At 39.8% G+C, this 25,000-nt stretch overlaps 1 protein-coding gene across 1 annotated transcript; it reads right to left on the reverse strand.

Moving 5' to 3' along the window:
• Nucleotides 1–277: 277 nt before the first annotated feature.
• LOC119410833 (von Willebrand factor A domain-containing protein 5A-like) lies at nt 278–23,075 on the reverse strand. The gene is made up of 17 exons (XM_037677755.1): nt 23,033–23,075; nt 20,163–20,365; nt 19,859–20,081; nt 17,394–17,560; nt 17,195–17,309; nt 14,451–14,623; nt 14,265–14,353; nt 14,025–14,169; nt 13,230–13,309; nt 13,029–13,143; nt 12,777–12,935; nt 12,545–12,693; nt 5,806–6,020; nt 5,642–5,701; nt 645–790; nt 437–560; nt 278–357 (listed from the first exon to the last, which is right to left on the reverse strand). Exons 1-17 carry the CDS (start codon nt 23,073–23,075, stop codon nt 278–280), a joined length of 2,286 nt encoding a protein of 761 aa, XP_037533683.1.
• Nucleotides 23,076–25,000: the final 1,925 nt, after the last annotated feature.

Below are 25,000 nucleotides of genomic sequence, written 5' to 3' on the forward strand. Positions count from 1 at the left end.
GATTTCACTTATTCCAGCAGAATAATGTTACAGAAAAAAATGCAAACGTAAAACCAGAAAACAAGCCCGTATTTATCAGCCATTTGAGAGATTTATGTCTGATTGACAAGCAGAGAATAAGGTGCTTACATTATTTATTTTACTTCATTTTTATGAAGATGTAATACTGTATATAAAAGCAATACTGTTTAAACAGAAGTGCAGTAAAGTCAAACGCAGGTTAAAGAAAACCTGGGTGTAATAATCCTGAGGCAGAATTCAGTGGACGGTGAAAAGCTCAGAGTCCCAGCTCACCTTTCTGCACGTTACAACCCAACAGACTGTTTGCAGCCTCCACACATTCAGGTATCCACTCGGCTGAGGAGGAGGAGACGCACATGTTCATCAAACAGACATGTAGCTAGAAATAACCCGTTAGCATCATTATGTTTCTCACCTCTCTTACCGCAGAGCCACAATGTCGCTTTCATTGCAAGGAGTTCCCACTCCACCTTTGCATCACTTGTAAACCCATGAAGCCAGACCAAAACCAAAATGGTGGCCCACACTTTCTTTTTGCTCTGCTTCAACAAAGTAAAAGCAAAAACTGAGCTGAATTCTAAATTTGTTTTTGAATACTGCCATTAAAATATATGTCGTCTTACCGACGCAGGCTTTGTTTTTGTCACCTCCTCAGAGGATTGTCCCAGAGCTGCAGCTAAAGCTGGACTGAGCGGCCAGCAGCCCGAGGCCTCCTGCAGGGAGACGAGCTGCAGCAGAGGATCCCTGGGTGGCTCCGAAGACTCTGTGGCTGCAGAAGATGTTTCAGAAGAGAAAATCAAAACTTGAAACGTAAACGTGCACCAACATGAACATACAGCTGTGGTCAAAGGTTTACATCCACTAACAAGGACAGAAAGATAAATCCGCCTTGATAATCATTCCTTTGGAGCAGACGTGGGCAACTTAAGCCCCCCTCCCAAAAAAAAGATTAATAAATAAAAGCAGTAATTTATCAACGAGACTTAAGGAAGTTTAAATTAAACATCTTACGCAAAACATTTGAAAAAACAAAACTTTTTTTAAGTTATTGTGTTTCCAGAACTAAACTGAACCTTAACGACTTAGAAATATAAATGTATCCATTTGTTTTGCATATTTCTGCTAACATGTATACTCTGTTAATCTAACATAATGCATTGTCACAAGAGCCAATTTACAGAATATGTCTTATATTCTTAATTGGAAAGACATGTTTTATAAAGCATGCTAACTATGCTACAACAAGACAAAGCCTGACAAAAGTCTTCTAGATTATCTGTCATAAAGAAAACGAATTTTCAAATTCTCCATGCGGCACTTTGATTGCTTTAAACGTCTTGATGTGGCCCTTTGAAAAAAAAACGTTGGCCACCTCTGCTGGAGTTTACAGTCAGATACGTTTAGCAAAAATCAGACAAGTTTCCTTTCAAACATGACATTCTTGTGAGTTTACCACAGCTCTGAGGTGAATCACTCTGTCTGGTCTTCAAGCTGGAGCTAGATCTGCTGAAGACTTTTACGTCGAAAACAAGACATAAAGCAAATAATTAGAATAGTATTGTTGTTTGTTATGTAACACTGTAAACAAAGTACCCAAACAGTTCAAATAACTCAGTTTATGAGATTTGTACATGAAATTTGTGATAAATTATGACCAAAACATCAAAACTCTAAATAGTTTTTATTTCACCAAGTCCAATGTGATGCAACTAAACTGTTAAGACTTTTTTTTAATGTAGTAACCAACAAAGTTCACAGTATTTGAGGTGAAAATACATATTTTTATGTATGTATGAAAAATCACTCCTCAAGTCATCTGAATTTATAAAACAGAGATTTATAATCTTCCACTTCCATGTTGAGCTATAGATAGCTCTCAGAATATGGTTTGAATGTGTGAGCAGTGTGTGGTGCTTGAAGAACATGTTAGGGTGGGAAAACTTTCAACTACAACCACAACAAATTAGCCTGATATCAGTTATACGTGTTCATCTAATTATTACTTTTTGAAAGTTTCATTGAAATGTGTCAACTGGTTTATGAGATATTTTGCTAACAGTGCACACCTACTGTGCCTTGCGAAAGTATTCGGCCCCTTGAACTTTTCAATCTTTTGCCACATTTCAGGCTTCAAACATAAAGATATAAAATTTTAGTTTTTTGTGAAGAATCAACAACAAGTGGGACACAATTGTGAAGTGGAATGAAATTTATTGGATGTGTCAAACTTTTTTAACAAATAAAAAACTGAAAAGTGGGGCGTGCAATATTATTGGGCCCCTTTACTTTCAGTGCAGCAAACTCACTTCAGAAGTTCAGTGAGGATCTATGAATGATCCAATGTTGTCCCAAATGACTGATGATAATAAATAGAATCCACCTGTGTGTAATCAAGTCTCCGTATAAATGCACCTGCTCTGTGATAGTCTCAGGGTTCTGTTCAAAGCGCAGAGAGCATCATGAAGACCAAGGAACACACAAGGCAGGTCCGAGATTCTGTTGTGGAGAAGTTTAAAGCCGGATTTGGATACAAAAAGATTCCCCAAGCTTTAAACATCCCAAGGAGCACTGTGCAAACAATCATATTGAAATGGAAGGAGTATCAGACCACTGCAAATCTACCAAGACCCGGCCGTCCCTCTAAACTTTCATCTAGAACAAGGAGAAGACTGATCAGAGATGCAGCCAAGAGGCCCATGATCACTCTGGATGAACTGCAGAGATCTACAACTGAGGTGGGAGAGTCTGTCCATAGGACAACAATCAGTCGTACACTGCACAAATCTGGCCTTTATGGAAGAGTGGCAAGAAGAAAGCCATTTCTCAAAGATATCCATAAAAAGTGTTGTTTAAAGTTTGACACAAGCACCTGGGAGACACCAAACATGTGGAAGAAGGTGCTCTGGTCAAATGAAACCAAAATCGAACTGTTTGGCCACAATGCAAAATGATATGTTTGGCATAAAAGCAACACAGCTCATCACCCTGAACACACCATCCCCACTGTCAAACATGGTGGTGGCAGCATCATGGTTTGGGTCTGCTTTTCATCAGCAGGGACAGGGAAGATGGTCAGAATTGATGGGAAGATGGATGGGGCCAAATACAGGACCATTCTGGAAGAAAACCTGTTTGAGTCTGCAAGAGACCTGAGACTGGGACGGAGATTTATCTTCCAACAAGACAATGATCCAAAACATAAAGACACATCTACAATGGAATGGTTCACAAATAAACGTATCCAGGTGTTGGAATGGCCAAGTCAAAGTCCAGACCTGAATCCAATCGAGAATCTGTGGAAAGAGCTGAAGACTGCTGTTCACAATGTAGTGAACCTAGGCCCATGTCAAAACTGACCAGATGGACAGAGACTGTTATTTCATTGATCTGCATCCAGAAATACAGTTTGAGCCATCTGGAGACTTTCTTTCTTGAAGTAATCAAGTAGAAAAGACAATTCTCTATGATCATTACTATTTTACAAATGTTTGATAATCAAATTGTGTTAGTTCACTCAATGTTTACAGGTTGAAGATAACTACTCATTTTATTTACATAAACAGTAAGTAATGATTTTTATTCCTCATTCAAAGAAGAAATCAGGTTAATATGCATTTCTTGATTTTTCTGTCTTCAATGAGCAAATTTGTAAGTATGTTAAAAGTCAGGTTTCGGTCAACTAAAATGTTTACTGAGAAGAAATGTCATGTTTAATCTTCACAGAAGATACAGGAGAGTTTGACTCCACGAAGTCTGGTTTTCTCCAATAATCTTTCTGTCTGTTTTTAAACTATCTCATTCTCTGCCCTTGACTTTTCATAACACCTTACATCACAAACCACACCTCTTTCTGGTCCATCGACCAATCAAAAAGCTCTCAAATGACCCGGAAGTCGACCCATTTAAAATGTGGCAACTTCCCAGTTCAGTGAGTTGCTGCGCTCAGGAATGAGTTCAACATGGGAGTTTTCAGAGCTTAAAAGTTTTCCTGAAGAAGAGTTCCAGACTTTAACTCTCGGAAGAGAGTTAAAGAGTTCAGAGTTCTTGGATGCTAACGCAGGCGTCCAGAATGCTTCTATTGGAATACAGAATGCAGTGACGATTTTGGGAATTATAACTTCTGTTTGGATAACCTCGCACGACTCTCGAAGTATTTTAGCTGCTCTCAACGGAGACGCTGAAAGAGTCAGAAAGGAACCCTACGCCGACGCTGATTTTATCATCAACCAGGTAGAAGGTTCTATTTTCGACCAAGTGTACCGTGAACAAGCTAAGAACTGAAGGAGCGTGCACTTTTCTGGTCAAACAGATTAATTCCCTCACACATCTCTCTGTAAGATAAATCTCCATTTTCCATCTTAAACTCTCCTTTCTCCTAAAATCATTACAGATAATTTAGAAATATCTGAAGCAAAGTTCTCAATCACCGCCGTGTGGTTGATGTCTGTTGTTCTGCTGAGAAGTGAGGACAATCTCCGTATTGTTCCAACTTTCTGATAAACTTGCCATTGTTATTGTTTTCATATTCTGCCAAATTAATGTAAATGTGTGATGTTAAACTTTGATTCTGCAAATAAATGACCGCATTCATTTTGATGGGTCAAAGGTAAATAACGTCTCTCGTTACATTTCTGTTAAACTCAATGCACGCATTTACACAGTCAGAAAAATGAAGAACCCGTCTTAAAATGTATGAATATATACGCATATGTCATACTACAACAAACACTCGCCATCCAACCTCACTGAGCTCGAGCTGTTTTGCAAGAAAGAATGGGCAAGAACTTCAGTGTCTCCATGTGCAGAACTGATAGAGACAAACCCCATGAGACTTGCAGCTGGAACTGCAGCAAAAGGCGGCGCTACAAAGTATTAACGCAAGGGGGCCGAATAATATTGCACGCCCCACTTTTCAATTTTTTATTTGTTAAAAAAGTTTGACAAATCCAATAAATTTCATTCCACTTCACGATTGTGTCCCACTTGTTGTTGATTCTTCACAAAAAATTTTTTATATATTGTGTTTGAAGCCTGAAATGTGGCAAAAGGTTGAAAAGTTCAAGGGGGCAAATACTTTCGCAAGGCACTGTATTTCCATCCTGAGCTCACAAAGGTTTGGGTGGATTGTTTACCTGATGATAGTTTCTTTTTTACGGAGCTTCCTGAGGAGATAAACAACCAAACAAAAACATAGCATTAACAATTTCACCAATCTAACATTGCGATATGAAAGTATCTGACCTCTTGTTGAAGCTGAAAGTTAAAAGTTAAAATAAAATGCAGATTAAATTGGGATTAAAACGACTCAATCAAAAGATTACACTACCACCAACCCTGGTCAACCCCTAATCTTGCAGTGCCCCCTGCAGGCCACAAACACGTCTGAGTTTTCTTACCATGGCTCCTAGCTGAGGCGTAAATGCGTCTGAAAACTGAGGAGAGAAGAAATGAGGGTCTGTTTCATCCGTTACTTTCTTCCGTTCTGCTCATTTTCACACCAGCAGCATCTCCTCGAGAAGTGAGATGTTTCTTGTTTATACCTGAATTCTTGTTTTGCTGATGCATTTATGAGTAAAAGTTATGAAGACAAAACAACAAAGATCTGGATTTTATTACGTACCATTTGTCTCGTTTAATTCGTAAAGAATATAATCCAACATGCCTCCACGAAGCATGGGCACTGAGCAAAATAAAAAAAAAGACAAGAAAAGCAGCTCAAACTATTAAAACTAACAGAGCAGCACAAAGCAAACAGGACACTTGGTGTTTTAGAATCAGACTCACTGTAGTTAGGATCCTCCCTGTAGATCAGCGGTCCTTGGACGACTGCGCCATCGTGTTTGCTGACGGCGACGAAGGCCGTGAAGACGCTGCCAACTCCTGACTGCACGCTAAGCTCAACCAGCTTGCTCTTTAAGTCATTGTATTGCTCTTGGTCATTCATTTCCATTTCCAGGGAGCGAATCAGCGTGAGAGCAGCCAATCTGTGGATCGTGAAGCTGCAGATGGAGACAAGGAGAAGGCAGGAGGGAACATTTTCTAACAGACCAAGAGAAAAAAGATCCGACATGCACCACAGGGTCAACAGCATGACTTTCATCTAATCGGCAAAGTTTTGTTCATGAATTTACCTGAAACACGTGCTCCTATCATAATTATTTTTATTCAAAGGACATTCATCAAACTAGGGCTGTTTTCAAATTGTCCACCTGTTCCCTATAAAGTGCAGTTTAGTGCAAGCCAACCATTTTGGATTGATGTTTAAAAACGTAACCGTTATGCAATCTGTGGGGTACAGAAAAGGATTACCATCCCATCCCATACAATTTTATTTATAGAGCACTTAAAACAGCGACGAGGCCAACCAAAGTGCTGTACAGACAGAAAAACAGGCAACATAGAAAACGATATACAAAATGAAGTAAATCAAAATATAAACATAATTAGGGCAAAGGTTTTTTACAATGTAAGATTCTGACATTTTTCTCAGAATTGTGACTTTGATCTCACTCTGAATGTCTGAATACTTCCCATTTGACCAAACTAGAAACTAGCTCTATCAGAAAATCAACATGGTCGTAGAAGACCTGTAACAGTGTGCACACAGCGCCAACAAGATGGTTGTTTGTTTTTTCTGGCTTTTCTTTAAATTTTCATCAACTGTGGCTTTGTCAAATGCTAAAGGACCTCCTAGAGACATCTGGGCCCTAGAGCAAGGTCCTTAAATCCCACCATCTGCTCCCCAGGGCGCCCTAGATAGCAGCTCTCTGCTCTACACAGAGGGCTGTGGTAGCTCGGTGGTCTGTGGTTGTGTCAGGAAGGGCAACCGGCGTAAGAACAATTTCCAAGTCTTCGTGCGACTTAGTTCACTGTGGCGACCCCTGAAGAAGAGAGCAGCCGAGCGAAGAAGAAAAAAAACTTTGGGGATTGATCAGTTCAAACACACTCTGTAGGAATTCTGTGCATTTAAGTTTTAGGACACTTTAAACCAAAGCAGCAACAAAGTTCTGATCACAGGCAGGGGGCGTAAAGAATTTGTTTTTTTATATAAAAATTTAACTTCAGTATGTATCTTTTGAACAGCACTCTTGCACAGTTGGTAGAGCTGCTGCCTCTCAGTGAGCAGGTTACCCTGCATGGTTCAAATCCCGGTCCTGGGGTCTTTCTGGGTGGAGTTTGCATGTTCTCTCTGTGCATGCGTGGGTTTTCTCCGGGTACCCCAGTTTCCTCCCACAGACCAAAAACATGCATGTTAGACTGATTGGTAACTCTAAATTGTCCCTATAGGTGTAGTGAGAGAGTGAATGGTTGTTTGTCTCTGTCTGTGTCCCTGTGATGGACTGGAGACCTGTCCAGGGTGTCCCCCGCCTCTCACACAGTGATTGCTGGACATGGGCACTGGCGACCCCCGAGACCCAAAAAGGAATAAGTGGGTAAAGATAATGAATGGATGAATGTGTCTTTTGCTGTTATAATTTGGTCTTTACTTCTTGTCTAAATTCACACATTCACCTGAAGTTATCGGTCCTTCTCATTAAGATCTGCATGAAAACGGATGATTCCAGCCTCACAGCTTGTTGTTTGCAACAATATCAATAGAAAATTGACATGATCACAGATTTATTAGGCTTGAACCTTCCTTGACCACTGACAAAGTGTTCTTAGAGTTTCATTTGTTTTTCCTGTTGATATTATTATTATTATTATTATGATGATATCTGAATGTCCAAATGCTTCTTTAAAAAACAGTTCATTCAAAATGCTGCTGCCAGAGTCTTAACTGGAGTTAGTAGGAGAGATCATATCTCTCCAGTTTTAGCTTCTCTCTACTGGCTCCCTGTCAAACCCAGAACTGAATTCAAAATCTTACTCCTAACCTACAAAGCTCTCAACAACCTAGCTCCATCTTGTATTACAGGTCTTATTGTTCCATATTTTCCTAACAGAGCACTTCACTCTCAGACTGCAGGTTTACTTGTTTCAAAAAGCAGAATGGGAGGAAGATCTCTCAATTATCAGATTTCCCTCTTGTGGAACCAACTTCGAGTTTCTGTCCATGAGGCTGACACATTGTCCAGTTTTAAGACTGGGATTAAGACTTTCCTTTTTGATAAATCCTATAGTTAGGGTTGTATTAGTTCTATAGGCTTAGACTGATGGTGGACAAACTGACCACATTTCCTCGCTGCTGTCTTTACTTGCTCTGCTCCACCTGTTTGTATTTGTAATTATTTCTATATTCACATGTGCTTTTTTTGTCTTTCCTCCTATAGAAAGTACACCTGGACCTGCCATTCTGTGTCTGTCTCTCCTTCCTGTTCCTCTCAAAATCCAGCCAGTCGAAGCAGATGGCTGCTTGGCCTGCGCTTGGTTCTGCTGAAGGTTTCTTCCTGTTTAAAGGGAGTTTTTCCTTTCCACTGTTGCCATTGCACTTGCTCAGGATGGGAGACTGTGATGAAGTGAAGATTCAATACAATCTGCTGGCTTCTTTAGATAGAGAACTTTACTGATTGGCTTTTATACTGTATGTGAATGTTTCTGTTCAGTGCCCTGCGATGCCTTCTGTTGTGACTTGGCGCTTTATAAATAAACTGAACTGATCAACTACACTGGTTTGAATTATTGGCGAGCCACACTCGTTGACGCTCAATGCTGAGTTCTTAAGCTGTTTGCCTTCAGGCTTTCTCAGTTTCAAGATACACTGAAAACTTATTTCCTGATTTATCGTCTTTGTTTGTGCACACTTTAACCCAGTAGCACTCATCTATTATTCTCTCACGTGTGTTCACTTGCATGGAAAATTGCTCTCAGTTAGTTTATCCTATCCTAGTTCCTGGATGCAGGAAGTGTGACTTCAAACGGGAACTATGTACTCTGGGAGAAAAGTCTGAATTCTGACTTTTTTCTCTGAATTCTTAGATTAAAGTTGGAATTCTGCATACATGTATGAAGTTATGTTAATTGATCTAAGTATATCAGTGGACCTTATTTTAACTTTGCCCTTCGTTTGTAACTTTGACCTTGGAGCTGGGTTGATGAAAAGTGTATACAACACTCCACCTGGTGTTGATGCAAATGAGTATGAAGTTTTGTTAAATTATCTTGAGCAGCATGACGGCTCAGTGGTTAACACTGTTGCTTCATAGCAAGAAGGTCCTGGGTTCAATCCCCGGTTGGTCCCAGGGGTCTTTCTGTGTGAAGTTTGCATGTTCTTCTCATGCTTGTGTGGGTTTTCTCCGGGTACTCCGGTTTCCTCCCACAGACCAAAAGCATGCATGTTAGTTTGCCTTCAGACTCCGGCCTCCCTTGTAAAAGAGATCTGTGATCTCAGTGGGATTTGCCTGGTTAAATAAAGGTTAATAATAATAAAAGATCAGACAAAGGAAATTTTGCAGACGTATGCAGTCTATTCATTCAACCTTTATTTAGACAGATAAGTCACACTGAGCCTAGACGACTCATTTACAAGTGAGATCTGTTTAGACAGACAAAAAGTAGTGAAACTGGACACATGTAGGAATTGGAGGTGAAAAAATTCCTATCAGACTTTTTTTTCCTGCCCGAGAAGAAAAACTCTGATATTAAAAAACACCTCGCACAAACAAGCACATAGTGACGTAGACATTCTGCAGAGGGGGGAGACGAGAGCGGTGAGCAATGTTCATAGATGCTCTCGAGGGCATTGTAAGAGTTCTGATAAAGATGGACTAATCAGTCAATGTCCTCCGGTGAGATCCATAAACATTCTCGAGGGATGTCGAGGAATGGCCAAGAATAATGACTATGAGAATCCAAGAGTCCTGAAATGATGCCACAAAGTTTATTCAGCTGGTTTCATCTAATTATCAGTTGGAAATCCCTCAGAGAGGGGGTGGTGAGTGTCAGATCACATGTTCTCCAGGCAAATTCAGATAAGACTGAACCGGAATAAGGCTGCAGGTCCAGAAGGTGTCAGTCCCAGAGTCCTGAAGGTCTGTGCAGAGCAGCTCTGTGGGGTTCTGCAGCACCTCTTCAACCTTAGCCTGACCCAGGAGAAGGTTCCAGTGTTGTGGAAAACATCCTGCCTTGTTCCAGTGCCAAATAAACCTCACCCATCAGTCCTCAATGACTATCGATCTGTTGTCCTGACATCCCACATCATGAAGGTCCTAGAGAGACTTCTGCTGACCCACCTGACTAGACAAACAAGCACATATCAGGACCCACTGCAGTTTGCTTATCAGCGTGGACTTGGAGTTGAAGATGCCATCATACACCTGCTTCAGCAAACTCACTGTCATCTAGAAAAGGCAGACAGCACTGTGAGAGTCATGTTCTTTTTATTTCTCCAGTGCATTTAACACAATCCAGCCTGATTTGCTTTGTCAGAAACTCCAGAAGACTCAGGTGGAAACCTCAACAATCACCTGGATCAAAGACTACCTGACAAACAGACCACAGTTTGTGAGACTGAAGGGTTGCGTGTCTGACCAGGTGGTCAGTAGCTCAGGAGCACCACAGGGGACTGTACTCTCACCATTCCTTTTCACTCTGTACACCTCAGATTTCCAGTACAAAACAGACTCCTGTCATCTGCAGAAATATTCTGATGACTCTGCAGTGGTCGGGTGTTTCAGAGATGGACAAGAAGCTGAGTACAGGGAACTGGTGGACCACTTTGTGGCATGGTGTGGAAACAATAATCTCATCTTGAATGTGAACAAAACAAAGGAGATGATTGTAGATTTCAGAAGAATCAGGAACAGGTCCAACCCTATTTCCATCATGGGAGAAGAAGTGGAGTTGGTGGAGAAGTATAAATACCTTGGAGTTCACCTGGACAATAGACTGGACTGGAAATGCAACAGTGAAGCATCTACAAGAACGGACAGAGCAGACTGTATTTCTTGAGGAAGCTGAAGTCCTTCAACGTTTGCAGCAAGATGCTGCATATCTTCTATAAGTCTGTTGTAGAGAGCTCTGTTTCTTCTGCCATCATCTGCTGGGGTAGCAGCACCAGAGCAAGTGACTTCAAAAAGATCAACAAGCTCATAAAGAAGGCTGGCTCAGTTCTGGGGACTCCTCTAGAACCTTTGGAGATGATTGTACAAAGAAGGATTCTTCATAAAATAAAGAACATGATAGACAACCCTCAGCATCCTCTTCATCAGACTGTCATACAGCAACAAAGTGTCTTCAGTCAGAGGCTTCTTCAAATCCTTTGTAGGACAGACACTACAAGAGATCCTTCCTGCCCACATCCATCAGCATCTATAATAACTCATTAATGAAACCAGAATGATGAGTTACCCAACATATAATTTCCCTCTGGGATTAATAAAGTATTTTTGAATTGAATTGAATTGAATGACCTTCAAGGCCAGCCAGGGGAGCCAAATTCTGACAAACACACAGTTGTTTTGGGTACAGGCAGAACTTAATGACATCTACCTTGAGTCTGTGTTGGTCGACTCGGTTGTGAAATGTCCAAATTACATGGCCACACCGATGGAATGTGACTGAGTAAAAGCCCAAATGTTTGATCATTCTGCCCAAAGTATTTGAGTCTGGGTACTCGAGGCATGAACCAAGCCATCATAAAGGCAAGCAGCGTGATCGGGTCCAAATTTGCTGCCAACGACTTCCTTGATTGTAGATAAAATCAGCAACCAGCCGAATCCAAACAGCAGGAACCAGTTATCGTAAATCCAATTAAATATGTGTCCTTAAAACCCACAAATAGCAGCAGAGATACATCATCAAGTCTTCCAGTTGATGAGATATCCAGCTGCATGCGTGCCAACAGAGAAAATCGGCTCGCCTAAAGCCTGTCTTCTCTTCGAAGAAATGTTGTAAAATGAGTTGAGAGACCAACTGATCAAAACAGGTCCATAATTATGGTTCGGAACATATGCAAGAGAGTCTTAGAAGCAGTTTCACAGACAAAGCATTAAAGCAAAGCAGAGAGGGAGGGGAAGGGAGAAGCGTCCAATCTCGGCAAGAGCAAGTGGTGAATTATCCCGCCTTCAATGGGCGTAAAAAAAGTGAGCTGGATTTTCTCATTAGTTTCACTAAAATCCCTTAGAGCTGCATATTTAGATGTGTTTTTGTTTAAATTTTGTCAGCGCTGAGGGAGGAAGGATGAGTCAAAATCAGTGACAGAAACAAAACATTACCAGGAGAGATCTAATAAAGTTCAGTCAGGTCCTCTGGATGTTTTTTGTTTTGTCAAAACGTTTCGTCTTTCATCCAAAAGACTTCATCAGTCCAAGGAGCTGCAACAAGCTCAGTCTTGTAAATAGCACCTTCACATAGTGGGTCAACCAGTTTGATGGTGCTCAGGTGGTTTCTGTAGTCCGCCCCCTCCCCCGCCAACTCATTTGAGGCAGCCATGGGCAAAGTGTTCAAAATATATTGATTCATGCTCAATAATCCAGGTAGAAAAATTTAACAAAGATTAGGATTATGGATTATTGAGCATGAATCAGGTTATCAGGAGAGACTTTTCCTATTTAAATGGATCTTCAGCTGTAAAGTGTCTTACCGAGTAAAGGGCAGATGATCGTTCTGATCCGTGTCCTGTTTGGTTTCCTGTTCTGGCTGGAGACTGAAGTGCAGCTGGTTCTGAGAAGGTTGATCAGCTACAGTGTAACTCACTGTCAAACAGCCCTGCGCTGCATCTGAACTTTGAGACTGCCGAGCAGAAAAATGTGTCATTCTGACTGAAAACAGTACGTTTAGATCCAGTTCTGTGTTTTGATTTGTACAGGTCCTACCTTTCCGGTGAGCTGGGCATAAATCAGTGACCTCTGACCCTGGAAAAGCATTGTGATTGGTGGAGAGAGGAGGGTGGCTGACACTCCGTCTGGTAACTCCCACGTGACTGAGACGTCAGCAACAAGTGGCTGTAACGCGAATCGTAGTGACTGCATCACCTGGCAGAAAGAATAAAACTGGTTAAACAAAACCTACAGCTAAACTCGACTCTGATTTTAACGTATATATTTTCCTTCCCTGTAATAACCTACTTTAGGCTGCATCCTTTCAGCTCCCGTGATGAACTGAGCGTGACCTCTGCCTTCTCTCGCCATCCCACAGACGAGAGCAGAGCAAGCTCCTTCTCCAATCCCAAAAGTGAAACACCTAGAGTACAGAGAAGTGGGTTTTCTTCAGGTTTATCAAAGACATGGACACGAAACAGGTCATGAGTCAGGTTAGTGTGGCCTCACCTGTGAGAATCAGAGTTTGTCTTCACCTCATCTAGAACGATTTTAGTGTACGACACCTCACCATCGGTAAAAACAAACAGCTGGGGAAGAGAGCTTAATTTTATATCGTTGCCTGATAAAACAAGGCAGATTAATGATCACCGTGTCACTGTGTTTTCTTTGAACCACGTTTATATTGCGCTGGGGCTGTGGGAAGTATTGCATTACACAAGCAGTACCCTGATGTCCTCCTCTGAGGGATTAGAATAGTGAACGTTTGTAGTTTTCCAGATGAGTCTGGATAGGAATTGAACAGGGAATGTAAGTTAAATTAATGTTTTAGCTGCAAGATACTGAAGTGTGTAGGAGTTACACTGTGGAGAAGAACAGTAATAAACAATTAAACAAAGTTTAGCGCCATTTGAGTCATATTTGTAGCATTATGTCCTGATAAGTCTAATTATTAAGAAAAGAAAAAGAGAGAAACTCACTACACAGTTGTCTGGTAATCCACTCTGATTAATAAAATCCCAACTAAATTGACATTTTTACTGAGCAGGATTACAATAAATAGTTTATTAAACCATTTAGCCCAGTCTGGACAGGAAAGTAGAGGCTATTGCATCATTGACTGGTGTGTGTTTGTGTGTGTGTGTGTGGTGTGGGGGTTGTATGTATGTACTGGTGATGGTTAGGTTTAGGGTAACGGTCAGGGTTAAGCTATAGAAATGGATGAAAAATGAATGGAAGTCAATGCAAAGTCCCTGTAAAGATAGAAAGAAACTGTATGTGCATGTGTGTGCATGTGTGCATTACTTGTCTTGGTCTTTTGGGAACACAGGGCTGTCTGTAGATATGTTGGAGTGGCTCCAAGATTTCTGTTCCTCCCAAGTTAGCGCCCATCTCTTCAACTTTTTTTACAGCCTGATTCAAAGTTTTCTGTCCGTACTTTACACTTTTACTGTCAATAAAAATAATAATAATTGCAAACTTTAGTGAGTACAATTGTTACACACCAGCAGTAAGGAATGTACAAACATACAGGCAAAAGCTTACGGGAAGATGTTTTCAAAGGTGGATCCGAAGCTGTAGATGTTGAAATAGCAGCCCATCGGTAAACTCTTCAGCAGAAGCAGCAGAGTATCCTTTGCCAAAGAGAGAGGGACAGAAAGTAAATGCCACTTTATGACTGGGACGCCATAAAAACACAGAATATGATATTTTTACACTTAAAAAGATTACCCGGGCACTGGCAATACGAGTCAGATGACTTCCAGCCCACATGGGGAAATCCATACTCGCTGATCGATCCAGCAGGAACACAAACTCCCCTCGTGATGTGAGCGGAGACTCCAGAGATCTGGGGATCTCAGGGTACAGACTCAACATCACCACTGGATCACCCATCAGAGTGCCTGGCACCAAGGACAAACCCTGTGTTTCTATACCAACACACCATGTTGAACATCTACCAAAAAACATTTCCTAGTACCCTGATGCATGCTCAATAATCCAGGTAGAAAAATCCAACAAAGTCAGGTCCTCTGGACAGATTAAGAAAATGAATAAATAATAAATTGTTGAAATGTTTTGTCTTTTATTCTTAAGACTTCATCAGTCTGAGAAGCTGCACTAAACTCAGTCCTATAAGCAGCATCTTCTCATAGTGGATCAACCAGTTTGCTGCTGACAGCCAGAACTAGCTGTTCACATGATCAAGGAGGACCATCGGCCTAACGACTGATCGCATTTCCCAGTACGTTTAACAAAGAAAACAAAAAGTTTTTTAAACGTGTAGTGAACAAAACTTTGATAATTAATGTTCTTTGTGGATGACCATTAACTCGGATGACTTAATTGTTTTTATCAACTTGTCCACTCCTCTATGCTTGAAGGTGGTCTTACTTTTGTTTATGTATACATTTTTTTTAATAAAGGATTCAAGGATTTTTATTGTCATAACAGCTCATTTGCATGTTTGTGGTACGAAATTCAGACTCAGGTCCCATATCAAGAAGCCTAACAATTAACAAATAAATACATACCAAAGAGTACAAAATTATATATAATAAATAAAGTAAATTAAAAAAATATATAAATTTAAAAAGCAGTGAAAAAGATATCTTGAAGATATCTTTTAAATTTATCTTGTAAATATTTACGTGGTCCAGTAATATTGAGGCTACAGGTTGTGTCAGGAAGAGCAACTAGTGTAAACTACCGTAATTTCCGGACTATAAGCCGTTACTTTTTCCACACACTTTGAACACTGTGGCTTATACAATGATGCAGCTAATTTATGGGTTTTCACAGGCTAACGAGCTTTATGCAGTCAAAACATTTAGCCTCATCACGTCAGACCAATGAAGTTACTGTACAGGTTACAGAGGACCGACGAAACTGTTCGAATTACACAACAAAGTATTTGCAGCCCCTCGACACCTGTGTGAACTGTGTATTTAAAGTGACGCTCCGAACTCAGTGGGAAGCTTCGATGACTAGCGGTGAGAAATCATTTACCAAAACTGGCAGCATGCAAAGAGTAACTTTTGCCCCAGTCTGCCCAGTGGATCCTGAGAGCGGAGAAGGTAAAAAAAAAAAAAAATCCATTATCACGACGGGTTTCGAAAGACTGGACATCTGCGTGATGAAGAGAAGAGCACAAGCTCTAGTGCGAACTGGCCTCGAGATGAAAGTGACATTGAGCATGACAACAAAAGAGAGACTGAGGATGTTCATGATGAAGTTTTTCTGAGGCTGTTCAATTCTGACACTGAAGAAGACGACTTTAGTGGTTTTAGTGCACAGGAGGAAGATGAACAGTGACTTTTCCTGGTCGGCTACTGTATTTTTTTTTTTACCAGCCGTGTTACAGGCACTGTTCAGAAAAATACATTTACTGTACATATTTGTGTATGTTACTGGCACATATTTCATTAAAAGTTTTAAAAAATCATGTGTGACATCTTTCTGCGTAAAAATCTCATGTTACAACGTGGACACCTACCGCTCATAGACAAGTGTGGCCTACATATGTACAATTTTTTTTAAGTTAGTGGGTACAGCTTATATTCAGGTGCGCTCTATAGTCCAAAGATTATGGCAATTGTCCAATTTTTCACGTAAATTCACTTGCTGTGGCGAAAGGAGCAGCCCCCCCCCCACCACCACCACCAAAACACAAACAAACCTGTATGACCATTTTGCTCAAACACTGACTCCTACTATACTATTGTAAAGCTCCTTCATCTAGTTATTTGTGTGTGTGTGTGTGTGTGTGTGTGTGTGTGTGTGTGTGTGTGTTTATTAATTAAAGGGAAAAAAAAAGAGACAAAAGTGTGTTTTAAAAATCTGTTAAAAGCCAAATATATATATTTTTGTATAAAGTGTACTTAATATTTAGAATGGAAAATTTTAACTATACAGTAGTCCCTCGTTTATCGCGGGGGATCCGTACCCTGAAGCCCCGCGATAAGTGAAAAAACGTGAAGTAGGAATAGTAGTACAAATCGTAAGTAGTACTTTATTTTAGTATACCTGTATGTTAAGGTGTTTTAAACCCTTCCCACACACTTGCAATATTCGAAACAATGTTTCTAAACTCTAAACGCTCAGATAACAGAATGTCATGATTTCGGCTCCCTGCCTCCGGCTGCTCTCTCAGCCACGCCCACTTCACTCTGCACAAGATCAGCTGATCAGCTGAAGGAGGAAGCTTGTCCCACAGCTGTGGGCTGCACACAGGTGCTAAATCATTTGAAATTATTTATTTTAAAAAAAAATTCCATGCCGATCGTGCGGCCCGTCCATCAATCAGCCAATTGTGTGTCATGTCCAATCTTATTTTGAAAAACTGCAATAGAGCGAGTCCGCGAAAAACCACCGCAAAGTATCGAGGGACTACTGTAATGCTTTTTAAAAGAAATTCCAACTCATGGAATTAGTTTTTCATTTGTAAACTGATAACTTTATTAGTTTCCACCCACCTGTCTTGGCAGAGGTCTGTCCTGCTTCCACCACAGCAGTGGGCTGGTGGGCGTCTTTGTAATAAATCAGCACCTCAACGTCTCTGTCAAACTTGTGTCCTGCAGCCAACTTCACCTTCAGATCAAACACACACATATGAATAAAGTTATTTATCTTTGTATCAACCACAAACAGCAGTAACATGAGCTTTCTACGCACCGAGGCCTGAGTTTGATCAGTGTTGAGGTACTGAAGAGGCTCCAGGGAGCTGCTGGACTCTACTTTAGAGACTGGGCGAGGAGAAGACACTTGGACAGAAAAGGACAGACTGTACGGGACCTGAGAGGTTGGAACTGAGGACACCTGGACACTGGGACCCTCACTACCTGCAAACATCAGGTTTGAAATGTTCATTTAATCAGGATATTTTAAAGTGACATTATTTAGGCTCATTAGAATTTCTGCTCCAGTAACGAGCTGTTTAATTAGAAAGTGATTAGTAGCAGACTCATGCTACGTAATAAACTAATATTTGTTGCTCTATTAAAAATATATATTTCAAAAGTTTGACCATAAAAGGTTCTGCTAAATACGGTTTTTATGAAGTTCTAAAACAACAAAAAGGTGCTTTTTTTAATTTAAAATGTGAATCTGCACACATAAAAACAAATTCAAATTATATTAAGGTTTTATATTTTGTTTTGTGATTCTTTCAAACACATCTGCATTACAAGAACAACTTGGGCTGAAAGTTAAAAGCTCATTTTAGTGCATTTAAGTTGTTTTTATCAAAATTCTGTAGCATAAGATTTAAACATTAATAAGCATTATTCAGGAAAACGATTCTAAAAACAAATATTAAGCAGAGTTCTTCTGGTCATAGCTAATAAAACTTTAAATAAATCTCTTTGTTTAGATATAATAAAAAATTATAAAAGTTTTTCCTATACAATTCTTCAGTCAAACTTCTGAATACTTTGTGATATTATTTAGAAAAATAAAATGTCCATCTCAATCAGGAATGATTGTGCACTTGGTGTATTTATGAATTGTTTTCATGCTTTATTAATAATATTTTTAACAAAATAATCCCATAGAAATACACTGAGATATTATAAATTCCTATGAATCAGTTCTCAGAAATCTAATTTAGCATACTTGCTCAAATTTTGTCTTCTTGTGCTCCGTGGGCTCAAACGTGAGCAATATGTGGCGTGGCCCTTGAGCAATCACCACCCGGCCCCTAAGAATCTTAATTGATTTAAAAAAGGACTAAAAAAAAAAAAATGATGAAAACCTGCAATTTATCAATGAAACTTAAGGAAATTTAAATTAAGCCTATTGAACAAAAATCAATGAACACAATTAGTTTAAGTAAAAATGTATTTCACGTTTGGATGTTTCCAGACTTGACTAAACCTTAAAGATTCTTTAGACACTTTTTTTTTTTTTGCATATTTAGGCTAAGATGTTCAGAGATAATTTACAGAAAATATGTTTTATATTCCTAAATAATACTGGGGAGGCATTTTTTTTAATCTTGCATGCTAATTATGTTGCAAGAAGAAAAAGCTTTAATAAAAATAAGTCTTCTGGATTATCAGTCTTAAAAATGCATCTTCAAATTATCAATGCAGCCTTTCTATTGCTTTAAATATGTTGATTTGGACCTCTGGAAAAAAATGTTGCTCACCTCTGATTTAGCTAGCATTTTGCTCGTTTTAGCACTTTTGGTGGTATTAGCTTTTATCTGCAGTTTTACACATTTTTTCTTGTAGCTAATTGTTTTTAGCTGCAATTAGGGTAATCTTAGTGTTTAGCTACAATTTTGATAATTTGAGCTTTCAGCAACAGTTTTGGTAATTTTAAGCTTTTGTGACATTTTTTTGCTGAACATAGCTTTTAGGTTTGCTGATTTTAGCTCCTTTTCTGCTTGTTGTAAATTTAACAGTTTTGTTAAATATTCTTTAACAAATTTCAGCAACGTGATTCTTCATTCAGGCTGCATTGTTAAAGAAAATGTGATTTCTGTAGTCAGGAAGTTATTTTGAGACAAAACGGACCTTCAGTAGAAGTCGTTAGGAAGTCCTTATTAATGACGGTTTATGAGCTAACATGCAGATATCTGAATGCTATTGAACAAGTAGTGAATGGTGTTAAAACACATTTAACTCAACATTAACTGTCTGAAAGTAAATTATGAGCTTTTGATGCTGAAGAGAGAAGAGAAACAAAACTCAATCCAGCTTTGTGTCTGTGTTGTGCAAATCCTCCCCATTTTCCAACTCAAAGATGCAATCAGCAATTACAGGAAATTATTCACGTGTTAAACTCCACAAGTTGGGACATGTCTATCTTCTTTGTGTCATAAACATTACCTAATTACAGAAACCCCCAGAGACATTTAACAACCCCACACAGATGTGTTACAGAGGCTAAAAGTTTGTGTTCCGAGAGCTTGTTTGGCAACCCCAGAATGACAGGAAGTGATTCATATTTCTTCTACTGGACCTCCTTATCTGACGTTGGAGCGTGTTTTCCTGGATGTTGCAACAGTTGCGTGTCTTCCTCTGTGCTCACCCCTCTGAGCAAACACTCAAAACTAGAGGTGTTCTTTTTTAAGCTGGGTAAGGGAGACTTCTGAGCTGTGCAAAAATGTTTTCTGGTGTGAATGTACATCCTACCTTGAGGTTGGTAGCGAGGGTTGAGCACGGCAGGCAGACAGAACCTCAGCCCGTCATCAGCCTGCACAGCCAGCTCAGTGACGTACTCCAGCCTGATGGAGGCGCTCTCTCCTGGAGGCAGACTGCCCACACTCAGGGAGAAGATATCTGGACTCTCTGCGCTCTCCTCCAACAGGAAGGCCTGCTGACCGGAGCTCAGTGCATCATCATACTCCTCCCGAGCCTGCAGTCCACATTAAATATGTCGTGAACTCTCACTTCATTGTGCTCCTCTCTAGATAGAAAATCTTTCTGTCCAGCTCACCTGCTGCTTCTCCTTGACCTCAGCTACAATGTGTTTCTGTCCGATCTCAGCACTGAAGTGACACACAGCAGCATCTCCAGGCAGAGGGAAGACAAAAACAGCCTCTAGTGGTTTGTCCTCCTTGTTCTCGTAGTTCAGAGTGGAGACAACTGTAGCTACATGGTCCCTGACCTCCACACGAACATCAATGCTCTGCAGAGGAACTGGGAAAAAATATGGTTCATAGTAAGTTATTAGGATGAGAAAACTTCTGTTCTGCACGAAATCTGAAGTTACTGTTTGATTTCTAACAGTGGTCAGGGAGGAATTTGGCTGGTCTTAAATTTATTTGGCAACATTATAATAATCCCATTTGAGTCAAACACCTCACTGCAGGTCTAATTCAGGTTTTTCCTCTCGCAAATAAACTATTAAAAACAATCAAATAAACCTTTGGACTCTGTTCATAAGTTATTAAAGCACCCTTATTACTCTTTGTCCATCGTTCTTCTTTGTTTGTCACAACTTTAGATTGTCATCTCCTGCAGGCTGAAGCTTTGGGAGGAATAATAAAACAAGTTACATCCAAACATGCAGCTAAAATGATAAAACGAGTGAGAAAACCCAGCCCTCTATGGAGCTCTGTATCTCAGACACATTCATCACAGAAACACCATTTATAATTTAATCCAGTTGTTAAAAAAGATGATATTGACACGACTGGACTGTTATGGTTTTTCAAACACTTTGGACACAACTGCAGTTGAAGCTTTTATGATTTTGGAAATAACGTGTCAACTTGATGGCCACACACTAACTTCTGCACGTCTAATGTTTCTAAGCAGACAAAGTCTTCCCACTCCTGCAAACTTGACACTTAAACATCTGCTTTCCCACAGAGTGTCTCTTTCTGCAGTAAGATTTGTGTTTTTCTCTCAGGTGCCCTCAGCGTGCAGAACGTGCACACCCTGACTCTTTTTGACTGTTCTTGTATCTGAGCTCACTTTTTCCTCAAAACAGGAAATGGTCTTCATCATCTTGTATCTCCTGCATAACACACTGCGGACAAACAAAAACTGACAACTGGACAATTCTGCTACTCACATATCAGTGTTTTTTTTTTTTCAAGACAACTAAAGTCTCACTCTCAACATGCTGTATGTGCTCCTACAGGGAGTCTACAGGAATTATTATTTTATTAATCTTTATTTAACCAGAAAACATCCCACTGAGATCACAGATCTCTTTTGCAAGGGAGGCCTGGGCCTGAGGCAAACAGGAATAAATATGACTAGGCCTGTATCGAAAAATAATAAATCAATTAATCGCATGATAAATGAAAATTATCAACCTCATTTTCATTTACCGGTTTTATTGTTTCTTCATCTCTCTCTTTCTACTGAAGACACTGGACGACAAAGGGCTCAACTCCGGTGTTCCTCACTGACCCCTAAAAGCTGTTAAAAACAGCTAAGCTGAGAAGCTAAGCTAACAGGCCGACCTCGGGGAACAAACATCTGTCTTGTTGAAGCTCCATAATTCACGGTTGAAACCCGTGCTTTTGTGCAAAAAGTTGTTTTCCTCTGCAAAAAAAAGCTGAGAACTTGTTCACTGATTTTTTTTTTTTTTAATTAAAAGCTTTGTGTGAAAAATGCTATGCTAAAGAGCTCAAACCACACCGAGCGTCCGCCATTTTGAGAACTGAATAAAGGAAGGAGAGACAGCCCATGTCACGTCAATGGGCCTCCCTCCCATTTTTCTTAAAGAGACACGCTGCTCGCTCCCTCACTATCCATCCTTTGGTTCAAAAAGTCTTATACTGCCATCCGGTGGTCAAAAAAGTTACTACATGCAAAATAAATTAACCAACGTTTCTTCTTAAATTTGACAATAATTACTAATTATTGTCAAATTTCAAACAATATTATCGTTTATCGCAATAATTTCTGAGACAATTAATCGCCCAGCAAAATTTGTTATCGTGACAGGCCTAAACACGACCATTGCTTCTGCATGTCACTGGTTTAGACCGATAGGACAGTGGTCCCCAACCTTTAGAGAGGAAGGCTACCTCTACAAGTTCTGAAAACGCCTCCCCCTGAAGGTCATAGACTGGTCACAGAGACTTTTGGTCCAGCATAAGCAAATTACATGTTTTGTAAAAATCAAAAACACAAACGAAACTTCAGGTGTGCAGGTTGGGAAGAAGCCAGGACCTTAACCAGCAAGACATTAAGGTTGAGGTACCTGATGTAAATTTTTCTCATCAGAAAGTTACTCTAATCAGTTAAAGACAAACGTACGTATCCAAACAATACAAAACGTAGATCACCATCCACACACAACTGCAACAATCAGAGCACAAACTCAAATGAGTTGACTTAATTTGAGCATTTAAAATAGCATTAACTGCTGGTTTGTACAGAAAATGAGTTTTTCCACAAAGCTATGAAGGCCCAAAATGTGCAGGTATGTTTTATGGTAATAGCAGGTATGATATCCAGACCTGCATCACGGACAGATAAAAAAATAAATAAAAATCAGACTTCTAGCACAACAAGCACCAGTAAACTCTGAATCAGTCATTTTAGTTGTAGTTAAATATAACAACAGTTTTATTTACTGCTCCTCATTAAGAGTGCAGTCAGGGAGTGACAGACAGGTGTGTGGTTACCATGGTGACCCTAATGAGCCACAGGCAGGCAAATTAATTTTATTAGTTCCCTCCTTTACACTTCTCAAACATGCACACGTAGGCATTTTGTCAGGTTACATTTCTCCAAAAATAGCAGAGAAAGTCAACTCAGTTTTTGTTGTTTATGTCCTAATCCATGATAATCCTGCTCTTGAATCAGGATTAAACATGGTACAACTGTGGATGGAGACGGTACCTGGTTGCTTCTCTGGAGTCAGCAGCCCACAGCAGTCTGACATCCTTCTGGGACAGGGAGGGAGAATATCTGACAGCTTTCTGCAGGAGTTAAAGACTAACACACGCATGAAGAAAGTCAGGATTCAAATGTTTGATTTTTAATTAATACATTTAATTCATAATTCTGATTTCACAGTCATTCCTGTTCAGACACATGTGACAAGAACAATTGTGTAGACATATAGTTTACAATTATATTCTAAGGCCAAACACTCCTTGAAGGAATGCATGTTGCCCGCCGCCTTTCATTCGTCCTTTATTTATTCAGGTTAGTCTCATTGAGCCTCGAGGACTCTTTTACAAGAGACCTGAATTTTTAACAAATAGTGACGACAACAGTAGACAATCATTAAAAAAAAAAACCACATAAATTAAAAAAATTAATGGAAGAAAATGATGTTAAAAAACGAACTTCATGAACTTCAGACTGAAACCCTGCTTTGAGAAACTGAAAGTTGGTCATATTTTAAAAGCATCGTTTGCAGCCCACTCTACGTCACGTCACGTTGGGCCGCGTGGGTTTAAAGAAAGCACGCACCTACCTCAGCTGTGAAGATCAGGCGGGCTTGCAATAGGCGCGCGTCAATTCTCTTCAACATCTGGGTGTTCAGAGCTGACATCTGTTGTTAAACGCCAGGATGACGTCAGAGCCGCGCCTCTCGGGTGCGCTCGCTTTATGACACAGGACGACAGACAGGGGCGAGGCGATTTTTTTTTCACCCCCATCCTGGTTAAATTTAATAGTGTTCTTGTTTCTAATTTCCCCCACACGCTTTTTGAACTTATTGTTTCTGCATACCTGCAGCCATTCAGGACATCCATTTTACAGCTACACCTTTTGGTTTTATACTGTTTGAATCATTTAAATTTAAGTACAACCCCCCCCCACCACCACCACCACCACCACCACCACCACCACACACACACACACACACACACACACACACACACACACACACACATAATCCCTTTATGCTTTTTTTTTTTACTTGTAGTTTTAAAGTGTTTTTGCATCCCTTTAGTCACTTGTCCCCCAGAGGAAATGGAAATACCCCGCAGGGACTTCACTGCCCATCACTTATATGTACATGTAATAATCCACAGCTGTGCTTTTCTTCAGAGGCAGATTTTTATAAATTTCACTTATTAAATTTCAGTTCAGTTTATTTATACAGCATTGTCTCAGGGCACTGAACAGAAACATTCCTAAGACAATATTTATGTAAGGAAGCCCTCTAGTCCAGTATGGAAACCCATTTCTGCCATGAAAGAAAAAATAAAAGCCCAACAGTAAGTCATAATTTTGACTTTTAAAGTCATAATTATGACAAAGTCATAATTATGACTTTAAAAGTTGTAATTATGACTTTAAAATTCAATTACGACTTCCCGTTCGGCTTTTATTTCATAGCGGAAATGGGCTTCAATACTAAATGCTATAGAAAGTGGCGATGAAAAGATGTATACATTACATACCTTTATTTAAAGAATTGATGTTTGAAGGCAGATCCTGTTGGGCTTTTATTTTTCTTTCATGAGAGAAATGAGCTTCCATAAGTCTGCCCCTCAAGGAAGAGATCATGTATTCAACATAAAGCTGTAGATTTGATCAGTGTCAAGTTAAAGCCAATGCTAGATGTGGTATTTAAATTATTAACAATGATAATTGACTAGGATAATAAAACACATATAATGTAATTCTAAACATTGTAGTTCCTTTTGTGCACGAGGTTATGGCCCGGACAAGCAAAAACCTTGTGTGAAACATTTGACCTTGATTTATGACCTTGATCTTAGAGTTTAGGTAACCAAACGATACTGGGACACGTTATTTAGTCCTGGTACAAATGTGTCTAAAGTTTTATTACATTATCTTGAGCAGATCAGAAGTTTTGTTTCGGACAACCAAGGACTTTTTAAAACATTT

This window comes from Nematolebias whitei, chromosome 6 (genome assembly GCF_014905685.2).
Source record: "Nematolebias whitei isolate Nwh7 chromosome 6, NemWhi1, whole genome shotgun sequence".
In the NCBI taxonomy this organism is placed as follows: Eukaryota; Metazoa; Chordata; class Actinopteri; order Cyprinodontiformes; family Rivulidae; genus Nematolebias; species Nematolebias whitei.

What these genes read in the sequence shown, in the direction of transcription:
- LOC119410833 (XM_037677755.1), bottom strand. Translation starts at nt 23,075, where the DNA reads ATGTCAGACTGCTGTGGGCTGCTGACTCCAGAGAAGCAACCAG. An exon ending in TTCCCAAAAGACCAAGACAA is followed by an intron (nt 13,310 to 14,024) that starts GTAATGCACACA and finishes TCTCTTCCCCAG; the next exon opens with CTGTTTGTTTTTACCGATGG. An exon ending in CAGGGAGGATCCTAACTACA is followed by an intron (nt 5,702 to 5,805) that starts GTGAGTCTGATT and finishes TATTTTGCTCAG; the next exon opens with TGCCCATGCTTCGTGGAGGC.